Source organism: Conger conger, chromosome 13, assembly GCF_963514075.1.
Source record: "Conger conger chromosome 13, fConCon1.1, whole genome shotgun sequence".
Taxonomy (NCBI): domain Eukaryota; kingdom Metazoa; phylum Chordata; class Actinopteri; order Anguilliformes; family Congridae; genus Conger; species Conger conger.
Window position 1 is genome coordinate 5682711 of NC_083772.1, and position 22468 is coordinate 5705178.

The 22468-nt window shown below is 41.5% G+C and overlaps 1 protein-coding gene across 1 annotated transcript; it reads right to left on the reverse strand.

Moving 5' to 3' along the window:
* Positions 1–5672: 5672 nt before the first annotated feature.
* LOC133108238 (sodium- and chloride-dependent GABA transporter 2-like) lies at positions 5673–21695 on the reverse strand. Its single transcript, XM_061217708.1, has 15 exons — positions 21673–21695; positions 20973–21105; positions 20065–20254; positions 18334–18468; positions 15955–16095; positions 12241–12322; positions 11759–11891; positions 11362–11496; positions 11120–11223; positions 10782–10906; positions 10611–10636; positions 10029–10131; positions 9005–9150; positions 8152–8322; positions 5673–5699 (listed from the first exon to the last, which is right to left on the reverse strand). The coding sequence occupies exons 1-15, from the start codon at positions 21693–21695 to the stop codon at positions 5673–5675; spliced, it is 1674 nt and encodes a 557-aa protein (XP_061073692.1).
* Between the last annotated feature and the right edge of the window lie 773 nt (positions 21696–22468).

Genomic DNA, 22468 nt, shown 5'->3' on the forward strand with positions numbered 1-22468 from the left:
ATGGTAAACAAGGTCAATTTTGGTTTTGTCAGTCCAAAGCACATTATTCCAAAAGTCTTCAGGCTTCTCAATGTTTTCTTTTGCATACTTCAGATGGTTAATTTTGTGTGGAGGTCTTTCTTTCTGGCAACTGTACCATGTAGGGCTTTGTTGTTGTAGTGGAGGCAGAAATACTGGGGGTTTTCAAGACCAGGCTTGGTACGTTGCTAGATACAATTTAGCTTTTAGGCAACTAAGCAGTAGATACACTTTGGGGTAAGAAACGGTGAGCACTGCTGGGTTGAACATTATGTTATGTTATGTTATGTTTGAACGTTATGTCACGTCAGAGGTTTCTGGCCTCTCACCCTCAGCCAATGGGCACAGCTTCCTCCAGCAGGTGATGGCCCCCTCCTGGGTGTACTGCCCCATGGCAGTCTGCAGCAGGAACAGGGGTATCCCACAGGTCACCACAAACACCAAATATGGCACAAGGAACGCTCCTGCAGATACACCCACAATCAAAGGTAACGTTTCACTGAAATGAATATGTTTAGTTCCATGAAGCCAACAATCTGAAACAATGGCTGTGCAAGAATCAGTGCACTTGCCTACGATTGAGTATGCTTGCATAGTACAGTGGATGAGAAAGTTGTTAAGTAGGTGAAATATTCTCTAAATGTAGTGTACTTAAGATCCCTAATAAAGCGCTCACTGAGTTATTTGCACTCATACACTCACACGTACTCACTCAGAGATTCACTCATACTCACACTCACACTCTTACTCTCACTAATATCCCCACGCACCACCGCGGTTCTTGTAGCAGAGGTATGGGAACCTCCACACGTTTCCCAGCCCCACTATGTTCCCTGCCACCGCCAGGAGGAACTCCACCTTACTCCCCCACTGACCCCTCTCCTCCAATGGCCTTTCTGCAGTCTTCCTCTCCTTTTTCATCTCTTCTTCCTCTGTCATATTCCACTCTTACTGTCTGCCCTTCTTCGGTGCTCTCCGGTGCTGGCCTTGTCCTTACTAATGAGTGACAGGTCCATATTAAAGAATCACCATGTCATGCTACGCGGAGCAGAGGAACCAAAAGCAGACACGGGGGTGTGGAAAAAGGCAGGTTTACTGGCAGATGAAGGGACAGACAGAGCGTAATCCAAAACAGGCCAAGATCAAAAACCAGGGGGTCAGTCCACAGAGGCAAAAGTACTAGAGCTGATCCAAAAGAAGAGACCAAAAAGCAGGCAGGGGTCATAAACAGGAATTCCAGAAACAAAACCAAACCGACAGGAAAATACCAGGACAGAATGCCATAAGGGCAAGGGCCCAGGAAACAAGGACTCGGGAATAAGGGGGCTAGAACCGGGGGAAGGAATGAATGGGTACGGGACTCAAACCAGGACAAGACGAACTAGCAAGGTGTAACTGAAAAGGACAGGTATAAATACACAGGGGAATGAGACATACTAGGCAGGGCATGGGAGTGAGGGTGGTCTAACAAATAAACATCAGGTGACACATAACGAGGGGGAAACAAAAACGCGGACTGGATTCACAAAGACACAAATGAAATACAAACGGCTCTGGACAAGGGAGTAGACAATTGCACAGAATCAGGAGATGTAGTGATAAGTAGAGACAGGTGCGAACACTTTGCTGAAACTGAGCAAGTAATCAGTGATAGAATAGGGAGGTGGAGTTACAGAACAGAATTTAAACTGGAGATGCGTTAGTAAGTTATTTACGTGATTTCAATTACACATACCCAACACTAGTGATAGTTAGTTTGTTAGTTTGACAAACATTTTAGTGTGTTAGTATAATTAGTATTGTACCAATTCTATGTTAGTTGGGATTAGTATATTAGTGCTATCTACAAACATGAAATGGAGAGAATGCAGGAAGTAAGGAATGCAAGATTGGGAGGAAGGTTGAACCCCGGAACTACCGTAGACACCCGAATAGTGGAGCACGCAGACAGGGGAGTGACTCTGGCTCATAAACATTCAGACTCAGACATTCCATGGTCAAAGTTACTTTGACCATGGAATGATTGTTGGTGGCAGACAGGGTTTCAGTATCTCAGAACCTGCTGATCTCCTGGGATTTTCACACACACTAGTTTCAAGAGTTTGCAAAGAATGGTGCAAAAAAAAAAAAAAAAAGAGCAGACCAGTGAGCAGCAGTTCTGCAGACAGAAATGCCTTGTTAATGAGAGACATCAGAGGAGAATAGCCAGACTGGTCTGAGCTGACAGGAAGGTGACAGTAACACAAATAACCACACATTACAACAGTGGTATGCAGAAGGGCATCTCTGAACAAACAACACATCATAACTCTAAGTGGATAGGCTACAGCAGTAGAAGTCTAGAAAATAAGTCTAATAAATGCCTAATAAAGTGCTCACTGAGTGTATATTATTTGGACATTGGAGGAGCAGATTCAGTCAGAATACAGTTCTGATGATGATGGATGGAGGGTCAGACAGGTAAACACAGCAGCTCCTTTGTTAGATGTGGATGATGACAAGTGATAAAGAAAGTTCAGAGGGGGAGCATACTGTGGAGACAGGGTGAAGTACATCTATTGCCAATTCACTTTGTTCCAGAAGGGCTATATTACCAAAAGCAACTAAATCATTCGGGACAAAAATCGCACCAACAATTACACACAGAGTTTGTTTGTAAGTGGAACACATAATCCTGTTAATGGGGCCATCACATATGAATGTGGAGATCAGCAGGTTGATTGAGTTACTGACCTGACTGCCATTGTGCAAGTGCTACAGTGAATGCACTCACCAAGTGACAAAGACTGTTGTAAATTATTACAATCGGTTACCATTCCGTTAGAATTTGTACAGGGTCGTGGAAATTGAAGGTTAAGATTAAGGTTAATAAGCAAAGCTGTGGGTTATTGTGTTATTGCTGACATGAAATTCAGTTTGTACCTTAGGAGGGACAGAATCCCACTGATTTTCTTGGACCATTTGTCGGTGTGTACAATCGCAGCAGACGTGAAGTGGCCAGAGCACTACTGGCAGGTGATGACCAATTTTCTGGAGTTTAGTAAACATTAAGTTAAAGATTGTGTTTCCCCTACCTGCCACCATTTATTATTACAGTTTAATAGGGAATTGAGTGCACAGCCAACCAGACGGCACATAGGCAGAGAGATCCAGGACTGTCTAACAGCATTGAATGAGTCTTAACTGAGTTCATCCCCCAAACAGAGCCTTAGGAAAGGATTGCTCTGCAAACACCGAATAGGTGTCAGGCCAAATTTCATTGTTCTGACTGTACAACACTCTTAATAAATCAACCTATTCTGTAACTTGTGATTGTCTGCCTGTGACAGGCCAGTATCACTGGTGCATTCTGAGTCATCTCACAGGACTTTTTTATGTAATGAGAGGTGTGAATAGCTCCCTGGGTCTGCCTTATGCCAGTCTACACTGCTCAGATAAGAAAAATCAATCTGAAAAATCTGAAAAATCAGTCTGAGAAAGTCACTGATAGTAATGAAGAAATAATTTTGTTGTACATTTGTACATTACACTCTTTATTTAAAAAAAGTAGGGAATGTTGGAAAACATGGGAGCCAATTTCAGTACAGTCAACCCCCACTGAAGTATATCACCTTGTAGTAGGCCAATTTACAACCTTATCTAGCCCCTAATCTAGTCCAATGTATTTATTTGATCAGTGCCTCTGTGCTATATCCTCTAACCCCTCCATCAGTCAATTCCCCACACCTTGTTTCTCTCCCTTACCAAAATGAGGACTGTAGGAATTACAGGAGGAAAATGCATATAAGGAGAATAACCTCATACCTACTCACAAATATGGAGGTGGGTCATTGATTTTTTAGAAATGTTTTGCTGCCAGCGGTCCAGGTCACTATTTAAGTATCAGGCTTCAGAACAATGAACCCAGCGCGAACCCACAGGAGTTCCAATCAAAGTCTTTATTAACTCTGGCAAGCAGGTATAGAGCCAACTAGGCAGTTCTTAAACGATAATAGAGGCAGAAGTTTGGTAAAGAAGCAGACAGATATAACAAAGAAAAACATAGTCATGGTCACAGACAGAAGGTTGATAACAGTAAGGCAGTCCAAACAGGCAGATAAACAGAAGCAAAATCCAAAAGCACAAGCCGCTAATCCAAACAGAGTCCAAACACAGTGGGTCAAACACGAACACGAAGGGAAATGCAAAAGGCAGTGGTCGGAAACAAAAGGGGTCAGGACACGAGAAGATGAGACAGGAAAAATACTGGAGGGAATGGCAGGAGCACATTACAATCTGGCAACAAATGAACAAAACAGACAGGTATATACACAGGTATATACCGAGCACTTTATTAGGTATTTATTAGACTTCTACTGCTGTAGCCTATCCACTTAAAGTTATGATGCGTTGTGTGTTCAGAGATGCTCTTCTGCATACCACTGTTGGTTATTTGTGTTACTGTAAAGCCATACCTGAGAAGAACTACCCTCTAGAATCAGTAATCTAGATCATGATTTTCAAATGCACACTTTTAACACTTCAATTTCCACTTTTGTGTTGGTAAGCACCTGAACTCTCTTTCAACACTAGCAGAAACTGCATTCCCTCGCTCTGCCATTTGCTTCCGGGTCAGGGGCAGGTCATCATCAGGGTGACACAGATGAGACAATCGCTGTCGGCAGAAAAATAATAACGGTATGGATCCTGATGCGCAACGTCAGAGGAGAATGGAGATATAGAGATATGAAATAGAGATATGAAGAGATATGAAATGTAACTACTCCATAAATAACAATGCCAATATTGAAAATTACATTTAATTAAAAAAAGAGAAACCCCAGAGATATTGCTTGAATGACCCCTTTCTGCACAGCTGTGGAGACACGGGATCCAGGCCTCATCTGTCTGTCAAAAGTGCATGTCCTGAACTTATGATTACCATAAATTGACGCCCCAAAAATACCTTACAAGGACCACAGAATTACATTTCAGGCAATTTAAACAGATAAAAAAACTTTGCTTCGTGCTGTCTAGCCTATACATGATCTGATTTTTTAAATATTATAATATGACGAGGTGTGCTACAGCTACTTTGTAACAGCTCGTCTTTGCAAACATTAAAATGTTTCGTAACTCTGTCTCAGGTTCTACATATTATGGAACAGGTTATAAAATTATTTCACTGTCCCCACTGTCCCATTTTTTTGCCTTTGCTTCCTTGACGTCTTTTATATCGTCACATCCGTACCCTATTCCCACTGGTAAATCCGATGAGGTTGGCACCCGAGGGGACTCTCTGGAAGTCTGCCTGAGCTTGATGAATTTGGCAGCCAAACATTTACATTGTCATTTGGCTGATGCTTTTATCCAAAGCAACTTTCAGAAATAATTTGCCCAAACCAGTTTACTAATCTCATTGGCAACATTGTTTCATGTGAATTCACACGCAGAACATGCTTTACAATATGACAGCATGTTTAATGTCATGCAGGAACAAAAACTTTGCGTTGCCTTTTAGTTGACGGTTTGCTGTTTACGATGTGTGCCTCCATGGGTGCTGCCATTGTTGTGTGAGTTCAAACAACCGCTCCTTGTGAAGTCGCGGAAGCTGGATTTGCCCCAAGTTCACAAGTAGAAATTCTGACTTTGAGTGACGTTCTATTGCACTTTTCCTAGTAGAAGTTCGACTTCCGAGTTGTCTGGAACGCAGCATAAAAGGTTAAGTTAGGAAGATGACATGTAGGCCTACACAGCCTACGTAAGCCACCTGGGCAGCAGAAATTACCGTGACTTTTGTAAGCAAGGTTACTGTCGGTGAATGATAGATAGAAAGAAAAAGAAATTGCTTTATTGATCCCCGGAGGGAAACTGAATAACACGCTATCATTGTAAGAAGAGCATTTTGAAGGGAACATGTTTGCAAGGCTATCTTTATCAGCATCTTCGGGCGCCTCCTAGATTGTACAAGCAACGCCACAAGCAATCATGACCAAAAATATATATGGCATTTCAGTCCATTGTTTATGTTTTTGTTTACATTTACAGGGATCAAAACAATCAATTCAAGAGCCATTTAAAACATTAAAACCATAGGTCAGGGGTATTCAACTTCAGAAGCCCTGTTGGCCACATGTAAATCTGGTTTAAATACACAGGGGAATGAGACAACCTATGGGTATGGGAGTGAGAGCGGTCTAACAAGTAGACAGCAGGCGAGACACATGAAAGGGCAATCATACAATAATAATGGAGGAACGAAGACTCGGGACTGGATTCACATAGACTCACATGTAATACAAACGGCTCCGGATTAGGGAGTAGACAATCGCACAGACTTAAGGAATGTAGTTATAGAGAACAGGTGCGAACACTTTGCAGAATTAAAGCCTGATTTATACTTCTGTGTTGAGTCTATGCGGAGGCTACGGCGTAGGCCCTACGCCATGGAGAACATTTATACTTGTGCATTGGGGAGTCTGCGTCGCCAAAACGCAAATTTTTGTTGTCATTATATCCTATAATCATTTGCGATTAACTATATGGATCTTACTTCCGTTAAATTAATGCCGGCTGAAAACAGCGGTGGAGTTCACAAAGCACTGTAAAAGAGCTTGTCCATAAGTGCAAGTACACAACAAGCTCAACATTTACTTTATAAACAACATTTTAATTGCTTAACACACTGAAATAACGTATGTAATGTTTAAGTCTCCGTGAGTTAGCCAGCTAAATTGCTTGTAATTACGCATCACGTAGCTAATCACTTTACTTTCAAGCCTTTAAAGTGCTTCTCAATTGCATGCTGCAAACATGTGTCTTGTTTTATTTTAAAGTTCTTAAAGACGTACAATATATTGGAGCTTATCTAGTTTTTACGAGCACCTGCCATTGATGCTCTGGGAACAGGGTAAGGCACGCTGGGTCAGGACTGTGTTGTTGTACTTAAACATTGTGCATATACTTATGCATTGTTAAAATGCATAGGCCTATATTCTGCAAACCACATACACATACAAATATGCAGCTGTTTATTAGTAATTAGCAACAATGAGACATTGTCAGGTGCTGCTTGCAGCTATATTTATTATTCTGATTGTATGCCTCTTAGAGAAAGGGCTCATCAGAGTGCAAAGGGTTAATTTCATTTCTTGTTTTTTTCTTTCCAAATGTGTTACTGAACTTTGAGTGTTGGAAAGCAAAATCAGGTGTGTTACCAGGATGTAACCCATTAAAAAATACTAAACAAATCTGCAAAATTAATTAGTTGGTCTTCAACTCTTCCATTTCTGTGGCAGTAGTCGCAAGCGCTCGCTCAGCCATTTGCTTCCGGGTCAGGGGGAGGTCATCACCAGGGTGACACAGATCAGACCATCTCTGTCAGCAGAAAAATAATAATGGTAGGGATCTTGCTAAGCAAGTGTTTTATAAAATATACATATGAAATGTAATTACTATTACATAATAATACCACTGATCTGTAAAATACTTCCACCTATTGTTTGGATCTGCTTCTAGGTCCATTCAGCACCAAACCAAAACAATGACATAGCATACTCATCATATATTTAAGAAAAAATACAAAATATGGACACTTTTCTTTTCTAGCATAAGCTGTCAGTAGATAAGACTGATAGTGTGCTGCCTAGGTAGGAGTAAGAATGGAAACAGACTACAGAATGGAAACAGACTCTACACTATTTTTCACTACATTACATTACATTATTGGCATTTGGCAGACGCTCTTATCCAGAGCGACGTACAGTTGATTAGACTAAGCAGGAGACAATCCTCTCCTGGAGCAATGCAGGGTTAAGGGCCTTGCTCAAGGGCCCAACGGCTGTGCGGATCTTATTGTGGCTACACCGGGATTAGAATTACCGACCTTGCGTGTCCCAGTCATTTACCTTAACCACTACGCTACAGGCCGGACTACATATTGTACAGGACAGACAGCTCTATCCACACCCACCTGCCTTGAATTTGGCTCATTGCATATCTACTGATGTTGTGAGTGTGTGTGTGTGTGTGTGTGTGTGTGTATATGTGTGTGTTTGTGTGCAATTCGGTAAAACACCCTGGGTAAGGGGGTGGGACAGTAAAAACAAGGCTAGCTTTCTGCACAGCTGTGGAGACAAGGGATCCAGGCCTCACCTGTCTGAGAGTGCCAGTGCTGATGGAGAGCTTGACCAGACTCCACCCCGGCACCAGTACAACAGAGGAGAGGGCCAGCAGCCAGCCCAGCACGTACGCCCAGTCTGGATACACATACCAGCGGTTAAAGGTCAGGGGCTGGTACTTCACCAGAGAGAAGATGAAGGATCCCTACGGGAGAGGAGGAAGAGTGGAAGGTTTAATACATGTTACAAACATACTGCCATTGTGTCATAGAAGTAGAAATAACATGAAATTGAGTTCAGTTATTGAAACTGGGTCACACAGTTATGCAGTCAAAAACACTCAGTGACCAGTTTATTATTTCCTAGACCTTTAATTTTTACTTATTGATCATCTACTGTCATAACCCATCCACAAACAAGTTTGACATGCTGTGCATTCAGACTCAGCATGGGGCCCCTTCAATTATACAAGTCGGCAGCCTTAGCCTCTCCAGAGTTCACAGGAATTCAAATTTCCGGTCTGCCCTGCACTCGCAGACTGGAGGACTAAATGGAGTAGCCTGCATGTACAAACTATAATAATAATCCCACTTTTAAGATGAGAGCAGGAAAACGTAACCTATAATCTGTTTACAAATGCCCAGTTTACATATGACATTTTCTTTACACATGTGAATGTTAGCTTTCCTATGCACAACACATCTTGTTTGTGAGTACAAGTTCTGCTATTCTCATTCATGCAAATTAATGTGACTAAAATTTGCAGTTTTATTAAATCTTAAATGCAACATGCTTGAGTTGTGCAATGATGAGGTTGTCCTGTAATAAGTGAGTCAGGCAGATGCTCTGTCTCTGGACATCCCACAGTGGGGGTGAGTCAAACTCACCAGGGTCACCAGTGGGGTGAAGTAGAGCCAGCAGAGCTTAAAGATGAGGCTGGGCCGTTCCCCGGTCATGTCCTCGATCACATCCATCCGCTCCGCCCCTGCTCCAGGGCAAACAAGTGTAGTGTTGTGTATAAAGGGAAACTCAACTGAGGAACAAAATAAGCTGAAATACCAGGGAATGGAAAATTGCATTTTCCTTTGTTATTCACATGGCTCTCTGGCTTAAAGCACAACGCTTGGTTTTACGCTCAATATTATTATGAGAGTAAAACAATATTCATGTTCCCGGGTTACTTTCCTAAATGTTTTTATTCATTTTCATACACCTACGATAATAAGTACTTTGCTAAGTTGTAGGATTGCTATTTATTTATTTATTCATTTCTTTATAACGAACAAAGTCATAATTAATTCTTCTGATAACATTTTAAAAAGGTTTGCAACATAGTCTAACTGACCGTAACTTTGCGGCCCCCATAGGTCAAAATTGTCACCAAATGTAATGCCATCACGTAATTCTGCCTGCTGCATATAATATGAGCTCCATTGCTGAACATTTGTAGCGCTTTTTAAAGCGTTATTACAATATTCAACTGAGGGTGCAAAATAATAATCTAAGGATTTTTTGCACCCCCTGTAGAACTGGGCCTGCCATCTAAGTGTCAACACTTTTTTCTTATTGGCTATTGACAGGCCAAGGTAAAAAAAATTTTAATCATGGTCTTAATTTTTTAAGTAGGCTATGCATTTCTCTGCCATGATGTACATATTTAGAATTTCATAAATTTCATATATTTAAAAAAAAGTAATTTTAGATAGGCAACTATTTTCATTATCATCATCTGTACATTACGAGTACTCTGTATCGGTTCTTGTTCATAACCCATTCCCATTTGGTGCCATTATTTTCTTTTTTATTTCCATACAGTGTTGGATTGGAAAGGTACTGTTTGTTGTTTGCGCAGTAATGTGTTAATACAGCGAGCTATCTTCCTAAATCCATTGAGCAAAGTCCTGCACTCACCAAACAGCCAGCCCATGGGCAGAACTTCAAACACACACAGGAAGAACATACAGGCCCCATTACAGGCATAGTACTCGAAGAGCTGGAACACATACATCCCCCCCTGTTGGACAGAACGGGAAATGACAAGAGCAGATATAGGAAAATAAGGTCAGGAAGAGACTGAGATGTGTGCTTTGTGTGAGATCTGGAATTGTGGATATGATTAGTATCATGCAATATTCTTTCATATGGCCTGTAGTCTTGAACAAGGAAATTAAACCGGACTACTTCTATCATCATGCATTATTAAAAATTGGTAGTAATTAAGATATGTGTTATGGAGCACATCGTATATTTTGCCACCCAGCTTGGGGCTGTACCAAATGCTCACCCAAATCTGGAATACACAACTGTCAGCCGCATTGCGTGCAGAAGGCACCGTGTGGATTTGGGAGAGCTGGGACATCCATGACACCTGCAGTCATACAAGCGACCGGCGGGGCTTAGCCAAGAGTGATTAACTGTGGATCCCTCCCCGATGGACCCCGCTCATCCCCTGGGAAATGCGGGAGCCAACTGTGTGTCACCCTGTGCAACTACCGGGCACAGTCGACACGGGTCACGACCTGGATTCAATGCAAAGCCATGAGGCTCAGTCATGCACCCCAGTGTGGAACTTCACCCGAATCATCCAACCAGCAGCTCGTTTTGTTGTATTTTTATATATTTGTTACATCTTCATAATTTGTTTTGACATACTGCACAAAGTACCTGATTCTGCCACTTCTGCGATGGGGACACCCTGCTCATGTGCCATGAACCCCAGCACAGAAAAGACCACAAATCCTGCCACCAGGCTGGTCCCACTGTTCAGCAGACACAGCCATAAACTGTCCCTGTAGAAACACCATCAGGAGGCTAAACATTCTCTGACCAGCCCTCATTTATGCATTTAGTTTCTTCCAAGGTGAAGGAAATTAAGTGTTCACTGCTAAGTGGCATGCAGGATGTGTGTTGGTATCTGAGTATTACACTAGACAGAGCTGCATATTTATGGTTAAGAACCTGACTGTTTTCCTCTGCGTTTCTGCCCGAAGCTTGGGCCTTACTTGTAGCAGTTGTTGTTATAGGTGTTGTAGCTACCCAGCACAGTCAGAGTACCCACTCCAACACTGTAGGAGAAGAAGATCTGAGATCCTGCCTCCATCCACACCTGCAGTGACATCACAAACGTTTAACATATTGGATGTTGCTTAACAAATTCATTTGTTCCCTGGCTGGGTGAAATTAGGAAAGAGACATTTTACTGTGACAAGGTGATGGGGTGCAGCTGGTGTTATGGAGTACTTACCTGTGGGTCTGCCAGGCGGGAGGGGTCAGGGTACAGGTAGAACTCCACCCCCTGCAGAGCTCCAGGTAGAGTTAGCCCTCGTATCAACAACACCAAAAGCATCAGGTATGGGAATGTAGCTGTGAAATAAACTGCCTGATGGAAGAGAGAGAGAAAGAGAGAGAGAAATGCTGGTTCATTTCTATGGAGAAATATTATAAATAAATTCATAAAAAAGTATGAAAAAATAAATACAAAATGTCAGTCTGGTTGATACTGTATGTCCCTGTTTGAGTCTGTTAAATTCCACACCTGTCACTACGTGTTAAGCCTTTTACTTAGTTGGTCTCAATCTTCTGAGAGGGACCTTGTTTAAGGAAATTCTTTACTTTTATCTGTCAGTAAATCCGGGACAGACCTTGCCTGTAGACTTCACCCCCTTCCAGATGCAGAAGTAGCAGATGACCCACATAGTGATGAGGCACAGGAGCAGCTCCCACCTCACGCTGCCCACCTCCTCAATGCCCCCCGAGATCAGCAGCACACGTCTCCTGGGAGGGGGGAAGAGAGGGAAAGAAAGAAGGAACAAGAAAATGAAGGACAGAAAGCAGTTATTATTGTGCAAGCATAAATGTGAAAAGATGAAACTAGGCCAATGTGCTCCATCCGCACATATACTTGCAAACTATACCCTTACACATCACCTAATTTATTAATCTTAGCAGACAATATTATCCAGAACAATTCATACAATTTACAGACATTTACACAACTGGATATTTTCAGAAGCAATTCAGGCTAAGTACCTTTGATTTGAACCCACAATCTCTGGTTTCCCAGTTCTATAACCCCGAATGCTGTAGGAGGTGCAGCCCTACAGAAGTCAGTCTGCAGACTTACTCCCAAAACTCGATGGCTGCAGAAGATGAGTTGTTGGTCCAGTTTGCAGTGAGGTTTTGATTGGAGAAGTCCACACAGTGATCTGAAGCACAGAGAGTAACCTTTCCTAAATCATCAAAACAGACTCAATGCTCACCACTGCAGGCAATTTGAAGGTTCCATACCTAATCTCCCATACTGAAGAGTGGTTACAGTTAGCTATACTATGGGCTTTCTTTTAACTGGACATACCATTTAGTACCATGCTTTGACAGACCGTTTTTCATACTACAATGGCTCGAGCACAAGGTAATTTGTTTATTCCAAGTATAAAAGATAAGAGTTACGAGGATAGACTTAGGATGCTTAATCTCTTTAAGTTTAGTAAAAGGAGGTTTAAGGGGGATTTGATTGAGGCATTTAAATTCATTAAAGGGATTAACAAAGTGAATTATAGGGGATTCTTCTGGTTGAGTTCGGTTAGCAGAACGAGAGGGCACAAATGGAAATTGGCCGAACGAAATTCACAGTAAATCCATCGGAAATGCATTTCCACAAATAATGTGGGATTTAGAGAAGAAAAAATGAAAGCGGAAATGAAAGCGCACGATTGTAAAGAGTGCTTTGTGCGTTTATTCATTCATTCGTTTGTATTTTATTTTGATTTTGAGAGGCAAAATTATTTTAATAAGCCAACTGAATGTTGTAATTATTCATATCATACAAAAACGCAACAGAATTCAACATGAAAATGGGCGATGTTTCATTCCAGTAAACCTGATTAATTATTGGTTAAGTGGGGTATAATATAAATTCAATAAAACACGTAAAAAGTTTGCTATAAATAGGGCGTTGCCTGCTTAGGCCGTCTGGCCTCTCTATCCATTACTTTGGCCTATTAGAAGATTTGGGGCATGGTGTAGCCTACTTCGGAAAAAGCGCATATTCAAATACCAAGTCAATTGGTAAGGCTCGCAGAAGAAACAATGAACACTAAAGGCGAGTTCTCGTTCAAACATCATGGTATAGAAGTGGCATGGCATGTGGGCCATGCTTGCCTGAGTGACATCCAGAGCTGGATGGACAACCACTATATAAAGCTCAACCCAGGCAAGACTGAAATGATATTCATCCCTGCTAATACCTCTCCCCACCTGGATCTCTCCATTTCCCTTGGGGATACCACACTCACGCCATCACCCAGTGCAAGGAACCTTGGCGTGGTGATGGACAGCAGACTGTCACTTTCCGAGAACATTGCAGCGGTGACCCGGTCATGCAGGTTCTTCCTATACAACATACGGAGAATCCGCCCCTTTCTCACCCCCTACTCGACCCAGCTCCTGGTCCAAGCGATGGTTCTGTCCCGCCTGGACTACTGCAATTCCCTCTTGGCTGGACTCCCAGCGTCCACCATCAGACCCCTCCAACTTATCCAGAATGCAGCAGCTCGTCTGGTCTTCAACCTTCCCAAATACTCACACGTCACCCCCCTGGTTACTTCCCTCCACTGGCTGCCTGTCATGGCTCGCATCAAATTCAAAACATTGGTGCTAGCCTTCCAAGCAGCTAAGGGGTCTTCCTTGGCTTACCTACAAAAAATCATCAGACCCTAAACCCCTGCCAGACCTCTTCGTTCAGCCTCCACAGGCCGCTTGGAACCCCCTCTCTGAACCTCTACCTCACGCTCACGACTACTGTCTATTCGGTCAATCCGATATGACGTGAAGGCAGCATTAGACTCTGTTTACATTACGTTTAAATGTATTGCTTTAATAATTAAAGCATGGCTTACTTCCAGAAAATGGTCAGGTGCTTTCCGTCCTCAGCTTCTTGTGGACTGGCACAGAGTAGTGAAAATATATCGCTCCTTGATAATCCCAGACAGTAATGTCTCTCATTTAATTATATGCCTCCAGTTTTATGTCAAACCATTTTTGTTTTACCTGTTCCACATTTTGCACTGTTTTATTCCAGTCCTATGTGGCATATACGTAGTTTATGTAGCCTATATAAACAAATGTAGGCCAATTACTAATATTTAGATGTTAGTTTGGATGAAAAGAAGGAAGCCTGCACACTGATATGTTCCTTACACACCTTTATTGTAGACAACATTTTGATCGGGGATCTTCGTCAGTTTTGGCACATCGCTTTATGTGTCTCCACCAGGACAATCAGCTTTATTTCCTCATTCATCTTTGAACAGAATAAACTACGGACAATAACGTCGAGTTCAAGTTTAAGTTTATTATAAGAAAACATCATGGCATAGAAGATGTCAGGAGTTCCTGTTTCATGAATCCCGCGCAGATTTTTAGTTTGTTTCCGATCACACATACATTTGCACACAGATTTCCGAAAATATTGATAAATGAGGCCCAGCGAGTGGTCAATGTGCTATGATGTTCGATTCTATTCAGGCACACTCAGGGGTAGGAAAAGGCGATCAGGCTGAATGGCCTGTTCTTGCCATTATGTTATGTTATGTTATTCTACAGTTTGTCTGCACAACATCGGTTTACAGGGTCAAATGCAATAATTCATCAGTGATATTTATTTTAAACAATTGCAAAATGAGGAGACAGTAACTTCCAGATCATTTCAGAGGTACATACTTCAGTTATAATGATGTAAATTAGCTCATTTGCATACTTGTGAACATTTTTGTAGCAGTCTATAATCTGAACCAAGTAAGATGTTGTTATCATTATTTCACATTCTAAATGAGAAATGAGAAAGGTTTGCAAAGTTCCATGATGATAGGACTACTATGCACTGAGAAAAATGGTTCTTGAGTCCTGTAATAGAGTCCAAAATCTGCTTTTGAAAAAATCGACTCAACGGTAGGAATGGTAAATAATTATACTCATTTCACCATACACATGGCGTAATCATTCAAAAGGTGGTATTATCCTGAAAGTTTAATATTTGAAGGATGATTCGCAGCAGTAAACAGAAAAGTTGGATTTGACTAAAAATGTTTTAGTTGAACAGAACCTTAAACAGTCATGAAAGTCATTATGACACGATTTAGTCTGGTTTGCTGATACATATGACATTACATTACATTATTGGCATTTGGCAGACGCTCTTATCCAGAGCGACGTACAGTTGATTAGACTAAGCAGGAGACAGTCCTCCCCTGGAGCAATGCAGGATTAAGGGCCTTGCTCAAGGGCCCAACGGCTGTGCAGATCTTATTGTGGCTACACCGGGATTAGAACCACCGACCTTGCGTGTCCCTGTCATTTACCTTAACCACTACACTACAGGCCGCCCTTAGTATTACAGGCTGTCAGCCTGGTGTATTACAGGCTGCCCACATAACTTTATCTGTCAGTAAATTCAATTATTGTGATGTCTATTCCCAACTCTGTTGTTTCTTGATGCCTTTAATGGCAATTTTTTATGTTCGGCCATTCCAACTCCCAGTAATTATAATGCGAGGGATTCTTGGGCCATAACAGGCATGCATTGTAATTACAATAAGATGTCTCTCATGTTTCATTGATCTGAATTTGCTGTACATTATATTTTTCCTGTCACTCTGAAGGACTGTGCGACTGTGGTACACAACTAAAATTGGGGTTATGAGTATTATAACCAGCTCAATGTAGCTTAGAGACAGACTTTGTACCTTTATCTACCATGGATTTTAGCTAAAGAATATGTTGCCTGTATTTCAGCTGTTATTATAGCCAGCCCAGTGTTACACAACATGTCATACTTTACCTGAGTTCCAGGTGTTGGAGCAGCTGGCCCAGGGCAGCTCAGAGCTGAAGGAGAAGTAGAGGTAGAAGAGGGCCCAGGCCAGGATGATGATGTAAGACATGCAGCTGTAAAGCTTGATCAGCTGACCTCCATAGCCAACCCCTGAAACACACATACATACACATACATTCACTTAGCAGCTGGCAATAGCAGTTGTTGGTTTGAAAGCTGCTTTGTGTAGTTTCTGGTTATGAATGCCGGCTGTGGTTTCTTCTCCAAAATTGCTCCCTATTTCCTATATACTCCCTGGTGTAAAATCTAGCTATGACCAGCTTGAAATGCCAGCCACCAGCTGTTTCAAAACCTAGCTTGAGCTGTTTTGTGTACTATTTTGGTCATCAGCCAACTTGGTCTAGTGTCCAAATTCTTAAATCAAAATTGGCATACATTTTAGGGCACTAAAAATGTCCCACAATGTCTAGCAAGCAACCATGGCTACTATCCATCCATCCATTATCTTAACCCGCTTATCCTGAATAGGGTCGCAGGGGGGCTGGAGCCTATCCCAGCATAAATTGGGCGAAAAGCAGGAATACACCCTGGACAGGTCGCCAGTCCATCGCAGGGCACACACACCATTCACTCACACACTCATACACTCATACCTATGGGCAATTTAGACTCTCCAATCAGCCTAACGTGCATGTCTTTGGACTGTGGGAGGAAACCGGAGTACCCGGAGGAAACCCACTCAAACACGGGGAGAACATGCAAACTCCGCACAGAGAGGCCCCGGCCGACGGGGATTCGAGCCCAGGACCTCCTTGCTGTGAAGCGGCAGTGCTACCCACTGCACCATCCCTGCCGCCACCATGGCTACTAGAAAGGTGAAAGTTAACCATGATTAATGTTTACAAAGTTTTTTTTTAACTTTAATATACATTAAGCAGTTCCTCCACTACAGTAAGTGGCACAGTTTCCTAGCTAGCGTCTTCTTATAGTTGACATGACTTACAATTCGCCATCTACCATGTCTATTGGTCAAAAGTTCAAATAGTAATCTTCTAAGTGAACTGATGCTTGTTCTTGGGCATTAAGTGATATAATTTGATTTTATATCAAAAGCAGAACCTCTACAGAAGTCTTGATTTATGAACAAGCTAAATGGTCAGTGGTTTTCTAGCGACTGTGTATGAAAAAAAAAATTGCCATTGGCAAAGTTCTTCGTCTACAATATATGCCGTATCCGTCATCTCCTAACGGAGAAAGCCACCCAGCTCCTAGTCCAGGCGCTCGTCATTTCCCGCCTGGATTACTGCAACTCCTTCCTAACTGGTCTCCCAGCTTGTGCCATTAAGCCCCTCCAGCTGGTCCAGAATGCTGCAGCCCGCCTGATCACCAGTCAGCCCAGGTCGGCTCATGTTACCCCGCTCCTCATTGGCCTCCACTGGCTTCCTATTGCCGCACGCATCCGATTCAAGGCCCTAGTGTTGGCATTTCAGGCAGCTAAGGGGACTGCCCCACTTTACATACAATCCTTAACACTTAATAGGGATTAGGGGATAGGGATTAGTGAGCCATTTTAGTCAGTCATTTTTCATGACTATTTCTCTGTGTGATTATCCCACTTTCCCTAAGAGCGGTTAAACTCTTGGCTTCAGAGAGCTACATTCTGATGTAGAAGCAATATTGTAATGACAGTCATTATAAATGAATTGTCCCAGATGAACTTTGGTTTGGGTAATATACACTCACTGAGCACTTTATTTGGTAGACCTGGACACCAGCTTGTTAATGCAAATATTTAATCAGCCAATCATGAGGCAGCAACTAAATGCATAAAAGCATGCAGACGTGGTCAAGAGGTTCACCTGTTTTAAATTGCTCACTGAGTGTAGACATTACAGCAAATTATTAGCTGCCCTGCAAGGATGCTGGACACCCAGAAACAGAAATTGACCTGATCCACATTGGGCTATTCCACACACTTAAAATAGTGCCAGCCTGTAGCATAGTGGTTAAGGTACAGGTCTCCTGCTTAGTCTAATCAACCGTACGTCGCTCTGGATAAGAGCGTCTGCCAAATGCCAATAATGTAATGTAATGTAACACGATGAGCCCCTCCAGCAGCCTAGAGTCACAATTAATAACTACTCTGCATTCATTCAGAATTGTTTTTGGTATTTTATTTTATGCATATAATACCCAGTGAGGTTTGCATGTGAGAACCATTCAAATGAACCCCTAGCCACACTGGGAGATTTCAAATGAAAGGGCTGGTCATTTAATCACAGGCTTGTAGCTGGTGAACTTGCCTCTTCTCTCCATTGCTCCCTGTCGGTAAAGCCAAAGTGATCTCAATTGTTATTAATTTGCCCACAGAGATTTCTGGCCTCTCACCCTCAGCCAATGGGCACAGTTTCCTCCAGCAGGTGATGGCCCCCTCCTGGGTGTACTGCCCCATGGCAGTCTCCAGCAGGAACAGGGGTATCCCACAGGTCACCGCAAAAACCAGATATGGCACAAGGAACGCTCCTGCAGATACACCCACAATCAAAGGTAACATTTGAGATAAGATCTCACAACAGGTATTTGACCAAAACCAGAGATTGAGTGTGAGTGTCTGTTTCGCTCAGGTTGGGAGTTTTCCATAATGCACTCCAACCTGGTAAGCAACATGGACACAAACAGACAATATTGTAATGTTCCTGTACTTTGTCTGTTTGTTTATTGTTATTCTTGTTGTTTATGAATATTTCATATCTGGTTTATTGTGATACATTACAGCCCATTGCATTCGTTATCCCCTGTTATGTCTGTGTCTGTATGTTTTTGAGCCATAGTCACTCCCCTGTCTGCGTGCTGCACTATTCGGGTGGTTTCGGAGATTTCCGGGTTTCAACGATTCCTTCCCAGTCTTGCATTTTCTTACTTCCTGCTTTTTCACTCGTTCATGTTGTATAGCACTAATCGTATTAATAAGAACTAACATTGATATTGTACAGTACTAATTATATTATCAGACTAAATGTCGATGTGTGGCGGCACGGATGGTGCAGTGGGTAGCACTGCTGCCTCACAGCAAAGCGGCCCTGGGTTCGAATCCCCGTCGACCGGGGCCTCTCTGTGTGGAGTTTGCATGTTCTCCCCGTGTCTGTGTGGGTTTCCTCTGGGTACTCCGGTTTCCTCCCACAGTCCAAAGAAATGCAGGTTAGGTGGATTGGAGAGTCTAAATTGACCGTAGGTATGAGTGTGTGACTGAATGGTGTCTGTGCCCTGCTATGGACTGGCGACCTGTCCAGGGTGTATTCCTGCCTTTCGCCCAATGTATGCTGGGATAGGCTCCAGCCCCCTGTGACCCTGTTCAGGATAAGCGGGTTAGGATAATGAATGAATGAATGACTAACTGTCTGTCTAACTAATTAACTAACAGTCACTTTTTTGGGTCATTTAGATTTTAGCACGTAACTAACTTACTAACATTATCTCCCGTTTTAATAATGCTCTGTAACTCTGCCTCTCTATTCTATCCCTGATTAGTTGCTTAGTTTCAGCAAAGTGTTCGCACCAGCCTCTCACTATCACGTCTCCTAACTCTATGCAAATGTCCACTCCCTAATCCGGAGCCGTCTGTATTACAAGTTTCTGTGTACCCAGTTCGCATTTTTGTTTCCTCCTTGTTATTGTATCATTACCTTATTATGTTCTACGACAACCCTTTGCCTGTTTTTTCGAGTTTGCCTAGCCCCTTTTATTTGTTTGCAGGTTTCGGATTTGATTCTTCTGCTTTCATCAACTTTGAATTTGCCTGGCCCTTCTGTACCTCTGCCTTCTGATTTTCTGGATTTTTGACCCCTGCTTTTTTTTCGACTTTTCTTTTGCATCTCGTTTTGGCATTGTTGTCTTGTGATCTCTTGGCTTTGGACTTGGACTGTAACAAATACAACGTTTTAGGAATGCGCTTGGGTCTTCAGCACCGTACATAATAATTATACCATTCAGAATCACTAACTATGTACATAAACAAATCCTTACTCACGCTCCTTCAAATTCATTGACCCACTTTTATTCATACTTATTCACTCTCCCGATCATTCACACTCCTACTCACTCATTTATATTCCCACTCACCGCCGCCATTCTTGTAGCAGAGGTATGGGAACCTCCACACATTTCCCAGCCCCACAATGTTCCCTGCCACTGCCAGGAGGAACTCCACCTTACTCCCCCACTGCCCCCTCTCCTCCAATGGCCTTTTTGCGGTCTCCCTCTCCTTCTTCATCCCTTCTGCTGACCGTTCCATACTCTCTGACCTTATTCTCTGTCTAGACACAGCAACGTAGCAGGCTGATGTACCTGCAAACTGGGAGACACCTCCTTTCAATATTTTTTGTGCTGTGTAATACTGAAATTTTAACATTGGCCAAATGCCAATAATGTAATGTAATGAGCAGTGGCTCTCCTCCCATTTTGTCATGCTGAGAGTTCCGAAATTGCCAGAAGCTTCTGGATTATCTGGAATATACAAAATTAATGAATCAATCAGGCCAGCTCACAACACGCCAGGCACTGGCCAGAAATTATGGCCCTTGGTGTTTCTCTTGGTTAGCACTGGTTTCCATCTTGCTACACTCAGAAATTTTGTTATTTTAGAGTCATGAACAGCGACATATCTGATGCTAGAGAGGTTCTTTTGATGTTATTTTGGGATCACGTGTGACTTTCTGGTTAGTTCAGACTATGCCCTTGGAGGAATTATAGCAGGCTAGCCAGTCGTCTGGAATTCTTCTCCATCTGGAGATAATGGTTCTGGCTGTGGTTTGATGAAGTGCCAGAGCCTTAGAAATGTAACCATTCCCAGACTGATATATTTCAACCGCTTTTTTCGCATCTTCTGGAGTTTCCTTTTATCATGGCGATTTGAGTTAAGTTCTGCACCTATCGCTACATGTTGAGCGTTTTACATGGTCTCACTCTGCGGAGAGTCGCCTGGGTAAGGAAATTCTTTACTTATCTCTCTCAGTAAATCAGGGACAGACCTTGCCTGTAGACTTCACTCCCTTCCAGATGCAGAAGTAGCAGATGACCCACATAGTGATGAGGCACAGGAGCAGCTCCCACCTCACACTGCCCACCTCGTCAATGCCCCCCGAGATCAGCAGCACACGTCTCCTGGGAGGGAAGCAGAGAAAATTAATTAGAAAAATGTTATATTACAAAATGAACTCTGAAAAAACCTTAACCCTAGCCCCACCTCACCCAAACCATAACACTAACATTAAATTGTAATGATAATAAATGTAGAAAATTAAGCAAATTAAGCAAATTAAGCAAATTACACAAATTTCACAAATGAAATAAATACTTAAATTTTCAAAAATTCAAAAGATTAAAAAAATTAGGAAATAAAACATTCTCCCTAAAAAAACCCTTACCCTAACCCTCAACCAACCCTTACCCTAAACCCCATCACCCTCACCCTCACCCAGATAACATTATATTTTAATTATCAAAAATTTAGAAAATGACAAAAATTTAGAAAATTAATGAAATGGAAAAATAGAAAAATTCCAAAAAATCCAAAATACTTCAATGACATTCAAATGAAAATAAATAAAAAATTTAGAAATTAGAAACATTAAGAATATATATATTTTTTTAGACCCCAAAAATTCATTAAAAAAATTATATTATAAAATTAGGAAATAAAACATTCTCCCTAAAAAACCTTACTCTCACCCAACCGTAAGCCGAAACCCCATTACCCTTTTTTGGAAATTCCAAAAATGACAAGAAATGAACATATACAAAAATTTGAAAACATGTACAGAAATTACAGAAATTACAAAATAGTGAATTACATTTAAATTCCAAAAAATTCAAAAATTCAAAAATTCAAAAATTCTTTCAATATTCTAACATTATGTTTTAATTATCAAAAATGTAGAAATGTAGAAATGCAGAAATTACAGAAAAATCCAGAAATGGAAAAATTCCAAAATTATTCAATTACATTTAAATTATAATTAAAAAAAACATAGCAAAAAAATTCGAAAAATTACATAAAAAGAAATTACAAAAATAGCAAAAATGTAAAATTTAAAAAAGTAATGTTATGAAATTAACCCAAAAAAAAACCTAACCCTTACTCTCACCCCAAACCTAACCCCACCTCACCCAACCCTAACATTACATTTAAATTATAACGAATGGAGAAAATTACAAAAATTACAAAAATTCCAGAAATTGAAAATTTCCCTAATTCTTTAAATACATTGAAATTATAATAAATACAAAAACATTACAAAAAATGTAAATTTAGAAATGAGAAAAATTATGAATAAAATGACAAAAGAGGCAAAAATGAACAAAATGCGAAAATTCCTAAAAGAAAAAAAAGTGTATGAGGAAAATAGCAAACATTCTCCCTAAAAAACCCTAACCATAATCCTTACCCTCACTCCAACCCTAACCCTATTACCCTCACCCTAACCCTAACGCTTACATTATGTTTTAATTATTAAAAATGTAGAAA